Source organism: Chanodichthys erythropterus, chromosome 4, assembly GCF_024489055.1.
Source record: "Chanodichthys erythropterus isolate Z2021 chromosome 4, ASM2448905v1, whole genome shotgun sequence".
Classification (NCBI taxonomy): Eukaryota; Metazoa; Chordata; class Actinopteri; order Cypriniformes; family Xenocyprididae; genus Chanodichthys; species Chanodichthys erythropterus.
This window is the reverse complement of record NC_090224.1, coordinates 37192074-37211191: the sequence shown is the minus strand read 5'-3', so window position 1 is coordinate 37211191 and position 19118 is coordinate 37192074. Positions and strand designations below refer to the sequence as shown.

Genomic DNA, 19118 nt, shown 5'->3' with positions numbered 1-19118 from the left:
AGGAAATGGAGCCATTTGTGTCAGAAAATGTATTTATGTATTTAGAAGATGTTGAACTTTTAAAAGAAAAAAAAAAATTATCAAAAGTATTAAACAATTATTAAATAAATTAATAAATAAGGAATTATGGAATAAATATGGACCTTTTTCAAGCATTTTAGAAAAAAAACTAGATTATTTTATAGCTAGATCATCTAGATTTTTCATTTTAATTAAAAAATGAATTAAAATTACATTTAATTAAAGAAAGATTTAGTTTGAATATTGTAATATTGTAGCACTGTTTGTCTTCTGTTTTATATTTTGTCTAATGTTTAAATGCAGAAGCTAATGTATAATAATACAAAGTTTCAACTCAAAATAACGTCCACACGGCAAGTATGACAAGCAGAATAACTTACAACAAGCCAGTCAATATCACAAAATAAACATATAAACTTAAATGTACTTTGTGCGAGTGACATTATCTGCATTATCTTTTACTCAATTACCTGCATGACATCTGGATACAGAACTTCCATATCTGTCAATGTATAAAATTATATAATTACTGCATGAAAAGCACTGTAGACAATGGCTGAACAGTTTTATAAAATGTATTACACATTTATCAAGAGTACTGCACTAGAAACTTTAAAGGGGATCTATAATGCTCCTTTTACAAGATGTAATATAAGTCTCTGGTGTCTCCAGAATGTGTCTGTGAAGTTTGAGCTCAAAATCCCCCACAGATCATTTATTATAGCTTGTCACATTTGCTCCTATTTGGGTGTGAGCAAAAACACAACGTTTTTGTGTGTGTCCCTTTAAATGCAAATGAGCTGCTGCTCCCGTCCCCTTTCCAGAAGAGGGCGGAGCTTTAACATCTCAACAACAACAACAAAGCTGGAGAATCTCACGCAGCCAAAATGAGGAAAGTGTTCAGCCTTACATTGTTCAAACCGGAGTCGACACTGATGGAGAGACTCAGGAAGAAGTTACAACTTTTAGACGTTTCTGAATGGTTAGTGGATAAATTTATGAGTTGATTCAACTCATCGACTTGCATGTGCTGTTTCAACATTACACACTCGCACACTAGAGCCCAGAAAAATAAAAAGATATTTTTAAAGGCCCTAGTATTTCAGCCACTATAAAAATAAGAAATGTCTTATATATACTTTTTATGCCTCAGTGAAGTTCTGTCCAGACAACTCTAATAGTCCTTCCTCTTCAGGTTGGTTGATTTTAGACTGTGGCCTTATTCACGTCTGACAGCCAAGAGGATGCTAAATTCAAACTCCTACAAAAGCAACTATGAAAGAAACTAAATTTTTAACCATGCAAGCTTTAGAAATCATTCTAAATGCAGTTCAATTGAACTGGAGCTTTATGGAATCATTTGTTTTCAATGAACTTCCCTAATTATCCTGTATCAGCAAGAGTCAAACAGGATGTCTAAAAAGTCTGATGATATATACTTACTGGTTTTTCAGTTGAAGGCAGGAGAGCGTTAATGACATATTGAGCATGTTTCTGAACTACGTGCATCTCTGAATGCTCGGATGATTAATTTTGAGCGCTCCATCTGCGTTGGTGTGCACAAGCCTGGATGTTTTGTTGCTCTCAACATGTCTGGCAAAAATAGCTACTCTCATGTTAAAGGCAGCTTGATTTATCTGGTTTTCAGTGCTGTGCTAGATTTCATAAAGAAGACAAAATCTCTCAAAAACATCTCTATCAACACAACATTGCTATTAGGGACTGCTATTAGGGATCACCCGCTCGTGCCGCACAGCGCCAAATATACAGCGTATCCCCCTGAGAGGCAGCGAGCTGATTAGAAATTGGAGCTGAAAATGAGAGGCAGTAACAAGGTCTACCTGCATCCATGCGTGAAGAGCTCATCAATAATTAATTGGGCTGTAGGAAAGGGAACTGTTGAACACAATGGCAGAATGTAAACGGTTTTCACATGTTATGTTTCACACACTGCGTCAAACAAGTGTAAAGAATGATATACCAATGTGGTGTAGGAGCAGGGCTTAACATTAACACCCGCCAACCTGCCAAATGCGGGTGGATTTCAGCACTGGCGTGTTTCAGTCACTCGTACCAGGCACTTTGGCCAGTTTGAATTTTGCTGTGGGATTGCACGTATTGCACATAATTGTACTCATTCCCGCAGGTTTTGTGCTCACACCCAAAGTGCGCACATAAAGATGCCACTCAGTACTAAATTTAGTTATTTTCCCTGCTTAAACAGTCAAATACACACAAAATAATGTCAAAATGCCGGTCTTGGCGAGTGTTCATGTAAACACAGTTATGTTTTAAGTGAACGTAAACAGTTGAGAAAGAAAACACATGTGTAACAGTATAATGGATCCGTGCATCAGGTCTTAAAGTGACAAATTATGAGATAGTATTAAAAATATCAGTTTTTCCTCGTCAAAATTGTGGCCAGTGAAAATGCAGAGTGGCTAGTAACTTAATGTCAAGCCCTGTGTAGGAGTGAGGGTGGGCTGCTACCTTGGTTTGAACTGTTCGAGGGGAAACGGTCAGTTTTCTTCAGGGTTCTGAAGTGGACACGTTTGCTGGCCTGACTCTCTCCGTACAGGCCAATGGACTGAACCTGGATGATGTAGTCCGTCTCCTCCTCCAGATCCCACAGCACACAGGATCTACTGGTGGTGTTGACCTCTCTGATAAACCTCTGCATTTTGCCGTCCATTCGCTGAAAGAGATAAACCACTGGATTGGTAAGGATCAGAATAATTCTGCAGGGTGTTTTGTAGCCCAGGTCCATCCCTAGTCTAAACTACTTACATTTTTAGATGTTCTTCCAAACGGAAAAACTTTTCAAGGTTCCTGTTGAATTTCCAAACTCTGAAACATCACCTACAGAGCTTAGGCTGGTATTTGCTGACATTTCAAACAGCTCATGCAGTCTAGAGGTCAGCAGTACAGTAACAGTAAGCGCTTTCTATGAGGTCGTCTAATAATAATAAATAACACATTAGGAACTTAAAGGACTAAAGGATCTTCCCAAAGCCCTGGGAGCCAAACATGGCATCCTTTCATTTCAGCTATAATTCTGCTCTCTAACTTAATGTTGCATTTAGCTCTGCCTCGGTTGCTCTTTAAAATCTGCGAATAGACTCAAAGCACTTTCCTCTGCCCTTGGGCTCTGGAGGTGTGGGGGAGTCTGATGGAAGTCCTTGACTAAATGAATAATGCATTAATCTGTGTGCGTCGCCTGCACAGCCATTACAGGCGTGCAGACAACTGATTGCATAACATGACTGATATATTTGTAATTGCTTGAATGTGAAATCAGTCAATCACTTGGTTAATGGTTTATACGTTTCAGTAAACAACTATGTTAGTCTTTTACAATAAGAAAATGACACAAATCCCTCTAGATCTAAATATTACCAAAAACACAATTATGGAATATATTTACTAAATAAAAGGTAGCATGAAGGTGGGAAAGTTGTTAGAAAACTTTATGAAAATTCTAGACACGTTGAATGAAAATCCATATTAAAGCACTGACAGCAGATATCACTGACGGAACAGCAGAAATACAGCGGTTACCCCCCTAAACAAAGCAGCTAAAAGAAAGTAAAAGAAAAATAAAAGTTTGGAAAAAGAAATTCATATATATTTTTCTTTTTTTGTAAGAGTACAAGGTATTTTAGACCCTGAAAATACTATGATTAGAAATTTGAGACCAGTTAATGTTGAGAATAGACATAACTACAGTATAACAAACTTTGATACTGTAGTTAGGGAAACACAATACAAATATGTATTCATCCAAAAACATACAGACACAGATATACAAGTAAAGCACAATTACTGGGATTTGTTTTAAATATTTCTTCATATTATTAAAGAAATCTTAAAGGTACAATATGTAGAATTTTTGCAGTAAAATATCCAAAAACCACTAGGCTAGTGTTATATATTTTGTCCAGCTGATTACAAACAATATCTCTAATGTTTTCAACTACTTGTAAATCATGAAAAAATTCCCATTCTAAACAGTGACATGGGGCAGTGCAGTCGCCTGTCAATGACGTCAGTTAACTTTGTTACCGCCTTTACTGACGTAGAAACCACATGACAACAGTGCCGTGGAAAAATGCGGAAGTAGTGTCTAGCGTCCAGCAAACCACTAGCTTGCTTCAAGCAGTTCCTTATTTACTTCTTGCACGTTTTATGGTGGATTGTGTTACTTATTTATGGAACATAATTACTGTTTACCATCTGCCGCTGGTTCTGTCGACAAGGACAGCTCCCGTAAACTCATGACCGGAAAAGCGGAAGCGGCGCCGGTGTCTGTGTCATAATAAAAGTCCCGCTGCTCGTGAGGCGTGTGTTGATCAATCGCTCCAGCTCCCGCAACACTCGGTCCTGCTCTGCTTCATACTACAATAACGTTAATAATCGCATCCACTAACATGAGTTCTTCCAGACTCCAATCCCTATTCTTTTGAACCGTCCGTTGAGATGGAGACCACATGTCCCAAGTTTCCGCTCTAAAACTTGGCGTCATCAAACTACGCCTTTGTTTTGAATAGGCTTCTAGCGACCTCTAGCGGAAAAAAATATCACAAATTGTACCTTTAAAGGATTGTTTGTTCTTTATAAAGAAAAAAATTAAAAGAAGAGAGGAAAGGTGGGATCCCATTTTAATAAAAAAAATAATATCTTTAAAGCTAAAAGAGTGTTTAACATTGTTCAAAATCAAATATGTAAGAGCCAAGGTCAGTCCAAAATTGTTTGGATATAAGGCATTTAAAAACAAACGTGCAGATGTCTCTTCTGCTTCATTACAAAAAGCACACAAGCTGCCAATCTCCACACACTTAGAAATATTAGAATTGACAGGGTATATTTTGCGTAAATGTATTCCTTGAAAAGTGATCTACCTGTTGGGAGATGGAAAAGCCAATGATGATGTCACCCTCGGGCACCTCCCAGGACACGGTTGCTGAATCAGCTCTCAGGTGCATGACCGACACATTAACCGGAGCGGGTGGACGGTCTAGAAACACAAGATAAATATGAAATTAACTATGAATCTTTGAGCCCTAATAATTTACTTAACCTGTTAGCTCTCATTGCCCACTTATTCTAAGGCTGTATGCGAAATCTTAAAAATGCTGCCTTCCAAGGTAGGCATCAAGGCACGTCCGAATCCAATTTCCCATCTCCTGAGGTACAGTCATCTGATTGATTTTTGAAGGCAGCATAGATGTATCCTTCATTGCCTTTGATATCCCATTCTGTGACAGTTAAGGCCCATTCACACCAAGAACGATAACTATATGGATAATAACTATAACGATAACTATATTAGCGAACGATAACGGTCTAATTATTCTAATCTTGCGCACTGTGGTTTCACAACGTAATTGAACATGTTTTTGCTGTTCTTGTTGCATTTACGCGGCTTTAACCAGCAGATGTCCTCAGCAGGCTATGTTGCGAGTGAATCTAGCTAGTGTAATCGATCTAATCTAACAGTGAATTTAGCTGATGAAGTCAATATAGTGGAACAAAAACAACACCTAGGGCCCTATTTTAACGATCTAAACGCAAAGTGTAAAGCGCACGGCGCAGGTGCAGTCAGGGCGTGTCAAAATCCACTTTTGCTATTTTAACGACGGAAAAATGGTCCGTTTTTTTAAATGGGTTGTCCCTATTCTCTTAATGAGTAATGGGCGTAACGTTCAATAAACCAATCAGATTGTCATCTCCCATTCCCTTTAAGAGCGAGATGCGCTCGCGCTATGGCGGATTGCTATTTACATGGTGGAATTTGTTGGCGGAAAAGCTGAACGCTTTTCAAGCGTAGAAACCGATCTGCTCGTGCGCGAAGTTAAAGCGGGCTTGCAAATGCCAATTTCGTTCATCATTATAAGTAGCAAACTAGCAAACACACTTGCGCTGCGCCTTGTGTCGCATTGCGCCGGGTGTATTATAGGGCCCCTAGTTTTTTTTCACTGCAACTTCAAAGAAAGAAAGACAATGTTGTCGAAACTAGCGCTGGATACCTGAGGTAATTTTACTTTACACTGTTTTCTAGCCTGGCATATATCGTTAATACTTCTCACCATTTGTTCCGAGGGTATACCCGATTGTTTTCCATATATACATATTTCTTTAAAGTATCCTTGAAACAGTGGTGGCGTTTTCTGGACTTCGCAATGTCTTCTGCCATTTTTAATGCGCGAGTTCTGAAATTAGAATGGAATCTGATTGGCTGTCAGTGTTTTATCGTTCAACAGCTGGTAAAAATCCCAACGATATCATTCTCTATAACATTATCGTTATAGCTGTGGTGTGGACACTGACATTCTTTTATGTTTAGAACAATTTTTGGAACTATATCTTTATCATTATCTTCATACTGTAGGTGTGAACGGGTCTGAAAGTTGGTTTTTCTACTTTTGATGCCATTTCTAGTGAGAAATTAGAATTGTAGTAATTAAATATTCGTTTAGTTATCACCAAAGCTCTTTCTATTTTCTCGTAGATCATTAAAACATTACGCTTCTGTCTCAGAAGTCTATCCGAAATCAGTTTAGTGAGCAAATTAGGCAACAAGTCAGCTGACTAAGCTTTTGGACACAGCCTACAGTATGCTATTAAATGTACAGTGATAATGATAGAAATCATTGGCTGCCATAGACTAGTACAGCCAAGACATGAAAACGTCTAAAGCAATAACCTACTCTCAAACAACAAGTCATGGACAAGCTGTTACCTTCCCATGGAAACACAACAATAATCCACAAATACGTTGAATATATGAAATACGTTGCTGTGCTCTGTTTTAATTTGCTTTCGTTTTATAGACCGTCTGAGTCGCTTGCCAAGAAAGCTTTCCAATCTGACCAATCAGATTTAGGAAGAAAAACATTTACTCTACGGCTCTATCTCTTCTTACCAGCTCTGAGGGTCTACAGCTCTCTCTAAAAGCTAACCTCATACCCACAGATGTTTTATGCAAAGCTACAGTACATTCCTTTTTCCTTAATGCTAGTACAACCCCCCTGAGTAACATGTTTAAACTGCTATCTTGAAAGGTTGTTTGGGTCCATTATGTGTTTGCTATATTACCAGTTTACCGCTTCATTTGTGATCAAATGAGGAGTGACTGAATCTGACAGTGGCAGAAATCACCAGGGATTTAATAAAATAAAATAAAATAAAATAAGCCAAGTTTCATTAAAAACACAGAAATGGAAATAAAAGGATATAGAGCAGAAGTGTTCTCTTCACGACTATATATTTTATTGAAGATGCTTTCTGAAATTGATTGAATCCAGCACACTCTCCTATATGGGACTTTTACATGGGACCTTTTCTTTCATTTAGCTCAGCTGTAGGGTGCTCGATCATGATTTAGGGAGCAATAGACAAGCTAATTAGTCTCACAAAAAGCGGAGGAGAACAGTGACAGATCCAATACTCAGGCACATGCCTCTGTCGCTGTGGAGAAAATAGAAAGGCGGTGAACTAGACTGAACTGCGAGAGCATTTTCTAGCATCTCCTCTGAGCAGTGCTCTAATGGACTTTATGTGTTTGTGTGGGCGATTGCAAAAAGGGGAAGGGGTGGTTTTTTTGTTCTTGCACCCAAACCCATGCAATAACATTCACAATAACAAATACAGACTCTTAGCTGAGTTACATAACAGCTGTTTTGAAATAAGCTGTGGCTTGTTGCACAATGATTCGTGATGTATCTTTTCCAAAGGGACACAAAATTAACAGGCACTTTCAAATAGTAGAGTACAAAATAATGCCTGAAAATCATACAAACATAATCATATTTCTTCTGATCAATAAGAAATGAGCAGAAATATAACTAATTAGTTATCATTCTATACAATACATTTATTTTAAAAATATGCTAAATTTGCTAACAAAGTTTAAAAAAAATTAAATATGCCAGATTTGGCAATTTAGTAGCACAATGCATATTCACAAGAGGATCTATAATGCCCCTTTCACAAGATGTAATATAAGTCTCTGGTGTCTCCAGAATGTGTCTGAAGTTTCAGCTCAAAATCCCCCACAGATCATTTATTATAGCTTGTCAAATTTGCCCTATTTGGGTGTGAGCAAAAACACGCCATTTTTGTTTGTGTCCCTTTAAATGCAAATGAGCTGCTGCTCCCGCCCACTTTCCAGAAGAGGGCGGAGCTTTAACAGCTCAACAACAACAAAGCTGGAGAATCTCACGCAGCCAAAATGAGGAAAGTGTTCAGCCTTACATTGTTCAAACCGGAGTCGACACTGATGGAGAGACTCAGGAAGAAGTTACAACTTTTAGACGTTTCTGAATGGTTAGTGGATAAATTGATGTTGTTGCTGTGGAGTTGATTCAACTCATCCACTAGCATGTGCCGTCATGTTCATCTTTTGTGTTGAATTGACCCTCGTTTGTGAAGCAGTCCGGCGTAAAATGACGGCATGTTAACAACACTCTACTACAACAACTCTTCCTCTTCTCTAAAGCAGCCCAACATGGCCCCGCCCCCTTTGTTGTGTGTTCCTGGGGTGGGATTTATGTAAATTTTAGGGTTTGTGATGTCACTAACCCAGGAAGAAGCTTGTTGTAGTCCCTACCAGCCATTTGTTGTAGTCTTTAAACAGCAAATTCTGTAAAAGAAAATATCTCTCTTTGAACTTTGAGCGTTGAAACTGCAGATGTTGTTTATGCTCAAACAGCAACATTACACACTAACTAGATTTAAAAAGTAAAATCATAATCAAGCACCCCTTGGAAGATGATATTTGACAACAGTACATGTTTTTGAACTATACCTACCTCTGAAGCTAGGTGAATTTACTATTAGATAGTTTATCTAACATGTCTAACATAATATAAGTTCTCACAACAACAAAAAATGTATGCTTTAATGCTTTAAAAACACCATGGAACACCAAAGTGTGATGTATTTGTGGCAAGTGCCAACAACAACAAAAAAAGCAATACAATATAAGGCAAGCAGAGGAGCTTGGATCTGCATTCGGCATTCGTCTGCTTTTCTCCAGAGCTAACCATTGGCAACAAACCCCATAATGCATCACAATGCTGAAGGATCATACTGAGTATCAGACTGATAATCAATGTCTTGTGTTGACGCCCTAGGAGGTCACTAGTATGGCAGCACTCGTTTCCATGCAGCTATGATCATCATACACAATGGGGGTCATGGCTGATTATGCTGGTCTTCCTTGCCCTCAGCAATGGCTGTGTAAATTGGATGGAGAGAAGTATGACTCCAGCTCTGCACCATGGATAATCATTTTGAGGAAGGAGAGGGCCACCTTGGCGAAGACTGACTTGCACATCAAAGCATCTATGGGTCACATGCATCAAACCTTACATTTTAATGAGTCTCCGGATTTGTAGCTACATGGTTGTTCTCGTGTAATGCTGTGTGCAAGGGGTTATTATGAAGCTCTACATCTACACTGGTGGAGGATATATATATTTTATATAAGATATTTCTACAATATCACACATGCAAAGAGGCAACATGGAACATAGACAAAGGTATACTTTCGGCTATAAGCACAAGGAAAAACACCACAATTGCAAGAATTAACAAGTTAATATTGAGACTTAGATTTTAGACAAACTTTGTTTTCCTTCATGAATGAAAATAGTTACAAACAAACCTAGAGCTGTCTTGCAACTCAGTAGCGGTCTTTTGTTCCTGAATGAATCAGATGTTAAACAAATCGGTTGAGTGAATGATTCAATCACTCACTAAAAGTTCATGAATAAAAACCTGTTTCTAAACATTTTTTTTTTTTTAAATAAATCACTCACTCAACCAGAACTAAGAATTGTCTCAAGATATTTTCAGCATCCAAATAATTTTCAGACACATTTGTCAGATAATAAAAAAGGCTAAATATTATTGTTTTTGTTCATTGGTGTAAGAAGAAGTCACTTTATAGTGTGTTGTTACAGTTTGGAACTAAACGCCGAACCAGTTTCACTCCATCTGTCCAGCAGATGCTCAGTCAAGTGAAAATGAAACATTTTCATAAACTGACATCATGGGAGAAAATCTGCAGGGGTCATTTCTGCCACATCAACAATTGTATTTTTTACCTCAGAGTCTATTCAATTATGTCTCATGATTACAACTGGTGATTTTTTTCACAGGAAGCAGCAAATGTTTGTACATTCATCAAAACACATCAAAGTCCCAAATGACTAAGAATCCATTCTAGTAACCGTGCAGTTTGATGCCAAGTGTACAGAATGTACTAATGACTAATGAATAGCCTTCTTTTTTTTTTTTTTTAAATATATTAACTTTATATAATGAACATTCTTCACTGACTGGGAAAATAATTAATCCGTTTTTTTTTTTGTCATTTTAGGCATGACATTTACCTTACTCTTCCCTTGCAAGAGCTCATTGTCCTTGAAGTAATAGGGGTTGAAAGTACCTTCAAATAAATTATGATACATGGCCAGGCATAAGCTCTTTAGCGATGTGGAAAATAACTAGATAAAGTAAGACATGAGTTATGGGGGTACTGTCAGAATTATTTGCAATGTTTTATCTCACTACCTGAATAAATGAAAATATTAAAACACAAAAAATTAAATTTTTCATTATGTACAGTACCCACCCAATCTCATTCCAGTCTAAAATTATTTTCCAATGCATTATACATCTCTAAGCATTTGTTGGGTGATTGATACTGCTACAAAAATGATATTATTTTATATTATATTATTGTTACAGTACAGACGGCACGGAGGCAGAAGTAAAAGCAAGTAAGGTTGTTTTATTGACAATCAGCAATGAGCAGGTGAGTAAATGGCAGATTGAGAGTTTGATGTGATGAAAGGGAAATTATACTGTCCTTTGTTGCTTGTAGATGGAGTTTGTGGTAGACGATATTGAACACGGCAGACGGGAAACACTCACACACACGGAGAGAGGCACACAGGAGGAAGACTGGAGACACTGGAGATACTGGAGACGATGGTAGCAGGTAAGTAGCAGGTTTGGAGTCCTTGAGGTAAGTATACATGAGTCTGTATAACGTACGAGACCGGACAAAGACTGTGTGTGTAAGTGTGGTAGATATAGTGCTGGTGATTGCGGGGATAATGACGTGCAGGTGACGGTGATTACAACTCCGGTGATTGAGTGCGCGGGTATTGCAGGGAGGTGGAGCCTGACGTGTCTGTGACAGTACCCCCCCTCCCACGGCCCACTCCTGAGGGCCGAGGACCCCGACGTCGTGGTGGCCGCCCTCGAGGGCGTGGGGCAGGTCTGTCCAGGTGGCTGGTGTGGAAGGCTTGTAACAGGTTGGGATCAAGGATGTCGTTCCGCGGGACACACGACCGCTCCTCTGGCCCGTAGCCCTCCCAGTCTACGAGGTATTCCAGGAGACCACCACGGCGCCGGGAGTCCAGAATTTCACGAACCTCGTATGCAGCTCCATCCTCCAGAAGAAGTGGAAGGGGGGGCTCGGCAGCTGCCACGTCAGGCTCTGTGGAAGGAGAGACAGAAGGGTGGTGAGGTTTCAACAAAGACACATGGAAAGTGGGATGAATCTTGTATTGTGGAGGGAGCTGAAGACGATACGTGACGGGGTTGATCCGCTGAATGATGGTGAACGGGCCAATGAAGCGAGGACTCAGCTTTCTGCATGGCAGACGCAGTCTGATGTCCCTGGTCAACAGCCAGACCCTCTGCCCTGGCTGGTAGTTGGGAGCGTTGGAGCGACGAAGGTCGGCTGTCATCCTGCGTCTGCGCAGGTTCCTCTGCAGCTGATGGTGGGCTGAGTCCCATACCCTCTCGCTCTCCTGGAACCAGTAGTCGACAGCAGGAACGTTGGAGGGTTCCCCGTCCCAGGGGAACAGTGGGGGTTGGTAACCGAGTACGCATTGAAAAGGTGTTAATCCGGTGGAAGGCTGACGGAGGGAGTTCTGGGCGTACTCGGCCCAACCCAGGTACTGGTTCCAGGAGTCCTGGTGGCCGTGGCAGAAGGTACACAGGAAGCGGCCGATCTCTTGGATCTTCTGTTCCGTCTGCCCGTTCGTCTGAGGGTGGTATCCGGACGACAGACTTACGGTCACACCAAGGAGGGACAAGAAGGCCTTCCAGACTCGGGAGATGAACTGGGGCCCCCTGTCAGATACTATGTCCTCGGGGATTCCATAGTAGCGGAAGATGTGGTTGAATATTAGTTCTGCAGTGGTAAGAGCGGTAGGTAGCCCTTGGAGAGGAATCAGTCGGCAGGCCTTGGAAAATCGATCCACTACCACGAGGATGCAGGTGTGACTGTCAGAAGGTGGGAGATCCATTATGAAGTCCACTCCCAGGTGTGACCATGGTCGCTCAGGAACGGGCAGAAGATTGAGCTTGCTGGCCGGCAGATGACGAGGGCTTTTAGAGATGGCGCACTCCCTGCAGCCCTGCACGTACCTTCTGACATACATGGCCAAGTTGGGCCACCAGAAGCGCGCTTTCAGCAGCGAGAGGGTCTCATTGACCCCCGGGTGACCAGTGCCAAGGTGCGTGGATGAGTTGAGTGCGTCGTGCTCTGGTGATGTACTGAAGACCCTGCGGGCAACCCAGCGGAGTGTGGGTGGAGGCATTGGAGGAGGGCAGAGTCTCTTCAGACCATTGGATGGGATTCACGAAGATGGATTCTGGAAGGATGGTCTCTGGAGTTTCAATTTTCTCATCGGGAGCATGGAGACGGGATAAGGCGTCAGCCTTGAGATTCTTCGAGCCAGGACGATAGGAGATAGTGAAGTCAAATCTTGAAAAGAACATAGCCCAGCGAGCTTAATGAGGGTTTAATCTTTTTGCAGCTTTGAGATACTCCAAGTTTTTATGGTCGGTCAGCACTTGAAAGGGGTGTTTGGCTCCCTCCAGCCAATTCCTCCATTCCTCCAACGCGAGCTTGACGGCCAGGAGCTCACGGTCCCCAATGTCATAGTTGACCTCCGCCGGGTTGAGCTTGCGGGAGAAGGCGCATGGATAGAGTCTACTTGGCTGCCCCTGCTGCTGGGAGAGAACCGCTCCCACTCCTGTGGTGGATGCGTCCACCTCCACAACGAACGGCAGGTTAGGGTCAGGGTGGACGAGGAGGGGAGCAGTGGTAAAGGCGTTCTTGAGGGCTTCAAAGGCTCTTGTGACATCTTCGGACAAGGACAGAGACTTGGGCTGATGGCGAAGGAGGTTGGTTAGTGGATAGACGATGGAACTGTAGCCTTTGATGAAACGACGGTAGAAATTGGTGAAGCCTAGGAAGCGTTGGAGTTTTTTTATGGTTGTAGGAGTGGGCTAGGACCGGATAGCATCCACCTTCCCCTCGTCCATCCGGATGCCACTGTGATCAATGAAGTATCCCAAGAAGTGGACGGATGACTGGTGGAAGGAGCATTTTTCCACCTTGAGAAACAGTTGGAATTGCCGTAAGTGCTTGAGGACCTCCGCAACATGGTGGCGATGTTCGGCCATGCTCCGGGAGTAGATAAGGATGTCGTCGATATACACCAACACGAATTTATGGAGAAACTCACGGAGCACCTCATGAATAAAATCCTGGAATACGGAGGGGGCGTTGACTAGTCCATAGGGCATGACCAAATATTCGTAGTGGCCGGTGGGCATGACAAAGGCGGTCTTCCACTCGTCCCCTTTGCGTATCCGGATGAGATTGTACGTGCTGCGGAGGTCCAGCTTGGTGAACACAGTGGCACCATAGAGATGTTCCAGGGCCGCTGGGACCAGGGGAAGTGGGTAACGGAATTTTATGGTGATCTTGTTGAGTGACCGGTAATCACCTTTTTGGCCACGAAGAAGAAGCTGGAAGCAGCAGGGGAAGTAGACGGACGGATGTATCCTTGCTTGAGGGCCTCTTCAATATAGTCCTCCATGGCCTTCTCCTCCGGCACAGAAAGGGGGTAGATCCTTCCCCGTGGCACTGGCTCACCCGGTAGCAGATCGATGGCACAGTCCCATGGCCGGTGTGGAGGTAATTTGGAGGCTCGTTGCGGGCAGAAGACGTCGCTGAAGGGGGCGTAACAGGATGGAATGACGATCGTTTCTCGATGGGGCTCTCGATGGAGGTGGCGCAGACAGTGATTTCTATTGGACGTGGAGATGGAGGAACAGGAAACCCGGAGATGCAGTTTGAGAAACAGTGTTCGCCCAACTTCAGGATCTCGCCCGTGCGCCAGGAGATGGTTGGGCTGTGTTGTTCGAGCCACGGGCGCCCTAGAACCACGTCAGCGGTGGATTCCTCCAGAACCAGCAGGTGGATGTCCTCGACATGGAGAATTCCTACGCGGAGCTGCAGTGGTCCGGCACAGCGGCTGATCTTCTTGCGGCCTAGGGGCTTTCCGGTGATGGAGTTGGCTTGATAGATACTAGGCGAAGGTGAGGTTTTGAGCTTGAGTTGACAACAGAAGGCCCCGGAGATGAAGTTCCCGGCTGACCCTGAATCGAGGAGCGCGACAACTGGAACAGACACATTTGCAGCAGTAAGGTGTACAACAGTGGTGAGTGGTTTCATCTTGAGTAAGGAGGGAAGGATGGCACTCACCAGAGGTCTTGGTGGGCGAGTTGGGCATGCAGAGAGCACATGCCCAGGAGAAGCACAGTAGAGGCACAAATTCAGGGTCAGCCTTCGTTGTCGTCCGGTAGGGGAGAGACGAGAATTCTCAATTTGCATGGGTTCGCTGGCTGGTTCTGGGGAGCTGACGGGTTCGGATCGACGGAGGAGATGGTGAGGGAGTGGCTGGCCCTGGTGCTCTTCGAGACACGACTGCATACGAGTGCCTACACGGATGGCGAGTTGAATGAAGCGTTCGAGGCCGATGTTGTCCTCGTATGCAGCGAGATGCAATCGCAACTTCGGTTCCAACCCCTGGAGGAAAGAAGTGATGAGGGCTTGTTCATTCCATTCGCTGCTGGAGGCCAGAGTATGGAACTGCAAGGTATAATCACTCACAGAATTAGATCCTTGTTTCAAATTATAGAGTTTCTCACCGACTGATGAATCCGAGAGGGGCTTTCCAAAGACTTCACGGAAATGAGAGACGAAGGCAGGATAGGATTTTACCATGGAGCCTTTCTGAATCCAGAGTGCGTCCGCCGAGAGCTTTTCCTTGTAGCTGTGAGATTATGAAGCCGATCTTGGCGGTGTCAGTGGGGTAAAATTGCGATTGCATCTCCAGGACTAGCTCACGTTGCAGGAGGAATCCGCTGCAATCCTCCGCCGATCCTGAGTAGGGCGCCGGCCTGGCCATGGGGCTGGCGTGCATGGTAGGAGTGTGAAGCGAAGAAATGAACGAGGAAGCGGCGACAGGTGCTGGAGACAGTGACGGTGGTTGTGGTGGAGGGAGTGCTCAGCACAGCTCGCTCACAAGCTCCTGGAAAGGGTCTGGTTGGCTCATGCTGATATCCTGTCGTTCTTTTGCAGGTCTGGTCTTCTGTTACAGTACAGACGGCACGGAGGCAGAAGTAAAAGCAAGTAAGGTTGTTTTATTGACAATCAGCAATGAGCAGGTGAGTAAATGGCAGATTGAGAGTTTGATGTGATGAAAGGGAAATGATACTGTCCTTTGTTGCTTGTAGATGGAGTTTGTGGTAGACGATATTGAAGACGGCAGACGGGAAACACTCACACACACGGAGAGAGGCACACAGGAGGAAGACTGGAGACACTGGAGATACTGGAGACGATGGTAGCAGGTAAGTAGCAGGTTTGGAGTCCTTGAGGTACGTATACATGAGTCTGTATAATGTACGAGACCGGACAAAGACTGTGTGTGTGAGTGTGGTAGATATAGTGCTGGTGATTGCGAGGATAATGACGTGCAGGTGACGGTGATTACAACTCCGGTGATTGAGTGCGCGGGTATTGCAGGGAGGTGGAGCCTGACGTGTCTGTGACAATTATATTATATTATATTATATTATATTATATTATATTATATTATATTATATTATATTATATTATATTATATTATATTATATTATAGTTCTTTATGGTTCTCGAATCTGATTGGCCGAGAGCCGTGCAATATTCTAGTGATAACAGCACTCCTACCTTTTCATCATTTGTATCACTCCGCTTGAAGCGATGGTGGCTGAGCAAATCCAACGTATTGTGTATAAAGTTTTTAGGTGAGAATGTAGCTGTTTAGACCTGAAATATGTGACTCATATTTAATCATATATAGCACCTATTTTACAATTTGTTTAGACGTTTTCAGAGATACGAGCTCCAGGACGTCAGCAGCCTTTCAGTGCTCGAGTACCCGCAGAGAACAGTTTCATCTCAGCCAGTGTTTCGAGTGGTTACACATGAGACATAATTAATTTTGGGTACATAAAACAGGCAATCTTTGGTCTTATTAATCTATTACTTGTTCCAGAGCAAATCGAATTGGGCTACGTTAATAATAGACCCTCATTTAATAATAAGGCTATATTTAACTTCCTGTAGAGCACTGCTTTTGTACGTTTGAATTGTACAATGGTGTTTATTTCCTATTGTCATTCATAATGGCTATTGTTGTTCATTTAAATATTGTTCAATATATATTATTTTATATAAATAATATGTTGTATTTGGTATTGAGAAAGTGTCCATTAGTGCGTAATATGAATGTAAAGTAAAAGTTACATTAATATGCCATTAGATGGCGGCAAACTTTATGAGTGAATGAGTCAGCCGCAAGAGACTTTTAAATTGAAAGGGACTTTTGTAAAAAAAGTACGTTGTTTTAGCTCTGGTATGGAAAATCCTACTGTAAATACGAAGATCGCTTTCCTCATTGGACATTCAAACTGATTTTTATAATGGATATTATAAATTATATACAATATTATAAATTATAATTTATATACAATATTATGGACATTGACCTGAAGAATGAATGTTATATCAGACACAGGTAATGCTCGGTCAGGCTCTCTCTCTCTCTCTCTCTCTCTCTCTCTCTCTCTCTCTCTCTCTCTCTCGCTCTCAATAATACTGTACAAAATACAATGAGTTTTAATGAAGCGACTCAACGTTCCTTTGTTACTAATTCTAAAGTGATGTTTTAGAATAAGTAACAAAGTCTTGGTCAAACTGTCAACTTGAGATTTGAATATGTGGCGGAAGGAAGTAATTCTTCACAAAAGAGGGTTTTAAAGACACTCCGTTGTTATTTACACACTTGTGCCGTCGAACTGTTGTATAAACGGAATATCACACTAGTAGCCGTGTGATATGACTGTATATCAGCACGCTGTGATTACCTTCGACCGAATCACAGCTGTGCTGATATACAGCCATATTGCACGGCTACTCGTGTGATATTGCTCATATATTATATTATATGTCTTAACTCTTAAATAAATCAGCTTCCACTTTTGTTGTAAGGAAAATGGAAGCTCTAAAATTCTGCAGCACATCTCATTTTCTGAAAATAATACTGGAGCGGAAAGACTGTGTGAGAAAGGAGTGGGAATATAACAACAAAATCTTAATTTTTGAGTAGACTATCACTTTAAAGTCATATGTTGCAGCAAATATAGAACAATATGGAAGGTATCAATCCTTAGTAACTACTGTTGTCTATATCCTTACTAAAAGTCAGACATTAAAATATCACACAAATGTGCACTGCAAAAGTTGACGAAAATGATGCAAGCTTTGCTTACTTCCATTAGTACCTAACAAGAAGTGATTTATATGTTTATAATGCTAATAAAGCCAAGACCCACATAAAACCAGTATACATTTTAAGCGAAATAAGACTTTGCATTACGTATATCTCTGTCACATCTCAACCACTTAAGCACAAGTCAGATGCACTCAGATATATTACATAACAGAAAGAAGAGTGCAGGTCACCTTGGGTAACACACCGAACGTACAGTTAAAAAGCAAGAGGCCACATGAGACACACATCCTGTCAGAGTAATCATGAAACAGACACACAGCAGCACCTCAGCTGGTCTTCATGACTGAGGGCAGCTCCAAAATCTGCTTCAAAAGAGACCTTCAACATGCAAGTTCAACTAAAATACACAAGTAAATGAAAGCAGAATGAACATGTGTGCACAAAGTCAGCAGCATTTAAAGGCAGAATTTTGCGTGGCTTTCATCCTGCTAGCTAAAAATAAACATTTAGGCTGCAAAAAAAAAATGGATTGCACTTTTCTTCTTTTTTCTTTAAGTAATGCAAGTCCTCCCAACCTCTGTTTAAATTGCAAATGTGTATACTGATTCCTTGAACATCCAAATAGAAGATTTAAAAGAATCCTCTGAGGTCTGTTTGGTGAATGTGATAAAGAGAACACAAAGTCATTTGTCTTCACCACCTAAATGTGGCATCGCTCTCACACATCTCTGTCCATCACTATGTTATCTCATGCTTTAATGACCTCCAGGCATGCAAGGGATTCTGGTAAGGGGTTAGTGCTTCATGATAGATTTGGTGAAATGCTGTCTGATCCTCTCAGGGTAGACAATGACGGAGCTGCAGGGTGCTCTATCAGCAGAGGAGTGTGTCTCAGCCTCTGGGGAGCACTGCACTTTCCCGGCGGAGCGAGGTGTCACTGTAACACCAGACCACACTTCAACGGTCATTGAGTTTTTTCAAGGACAAGATGGAGAACTCAAGCATGGGATGCAAGAGCAACATGATTGTAAATATGATTTTTATAAATACAGGTATATCCAACTTATTTTTGATGGAAATGCCATTGTAACTTGAATGTGCGAGTGCTCCGGTGTCATCCACCTCCAGTTATTTAAGTTGTTATTTTAGCAATTAATATAGCATATTTTTAAAAATTTATTATGGTAATGATAAACACATTGGTTTGTAGCGCAAACAGTTTTACCATTTACTGCACTTGTTTATTCTTATAATCTTACCTATCCACTAGGAGTGTAACAGTACACAAACATGACGGTTCAGTACGTACCTCGGTATTGAAGTCGCAATTTGGTGCTGGTTCAGTACAGCAGGGGGAAGAAAACTAGACTAAAATTGCTTCTTTTTTATTAAACAGTGGTTTATCGAACGAATTGTGTCTCGCTCTTTAAATAAATTCAA

At 41.8% G+C, this 19118-nt stretch overlaps 1 protein-coding gene across 1 annotated transcript in view; it reads right to left on the bottom strand.

Annotated features, from left to right (window-relative positions):
* Positions 1 to 19118, bottom strand: part of fndc4a (fibronectin type III domain containing 4a) — a 44272-nt gene that overhangs the window by 19593 nt on the left and 5561 nt on the right. Inside the window, exons 2-3 of the mRNA XM_067383503.1 lie at positions 4920 to 5035; positions 2512 to 2716 (exon numbers count right to left, since the gene is read on the bottom strand). Coding sequence (XP_067239604.1) covers positions 2512 to 2716; positions 4920 to 5035 — 321 coding nt within the window. The remainder of the gene's footprint in view (positions 1 to 2511; positions 2717 to 4919; positions 5036 to 19118) is intronic.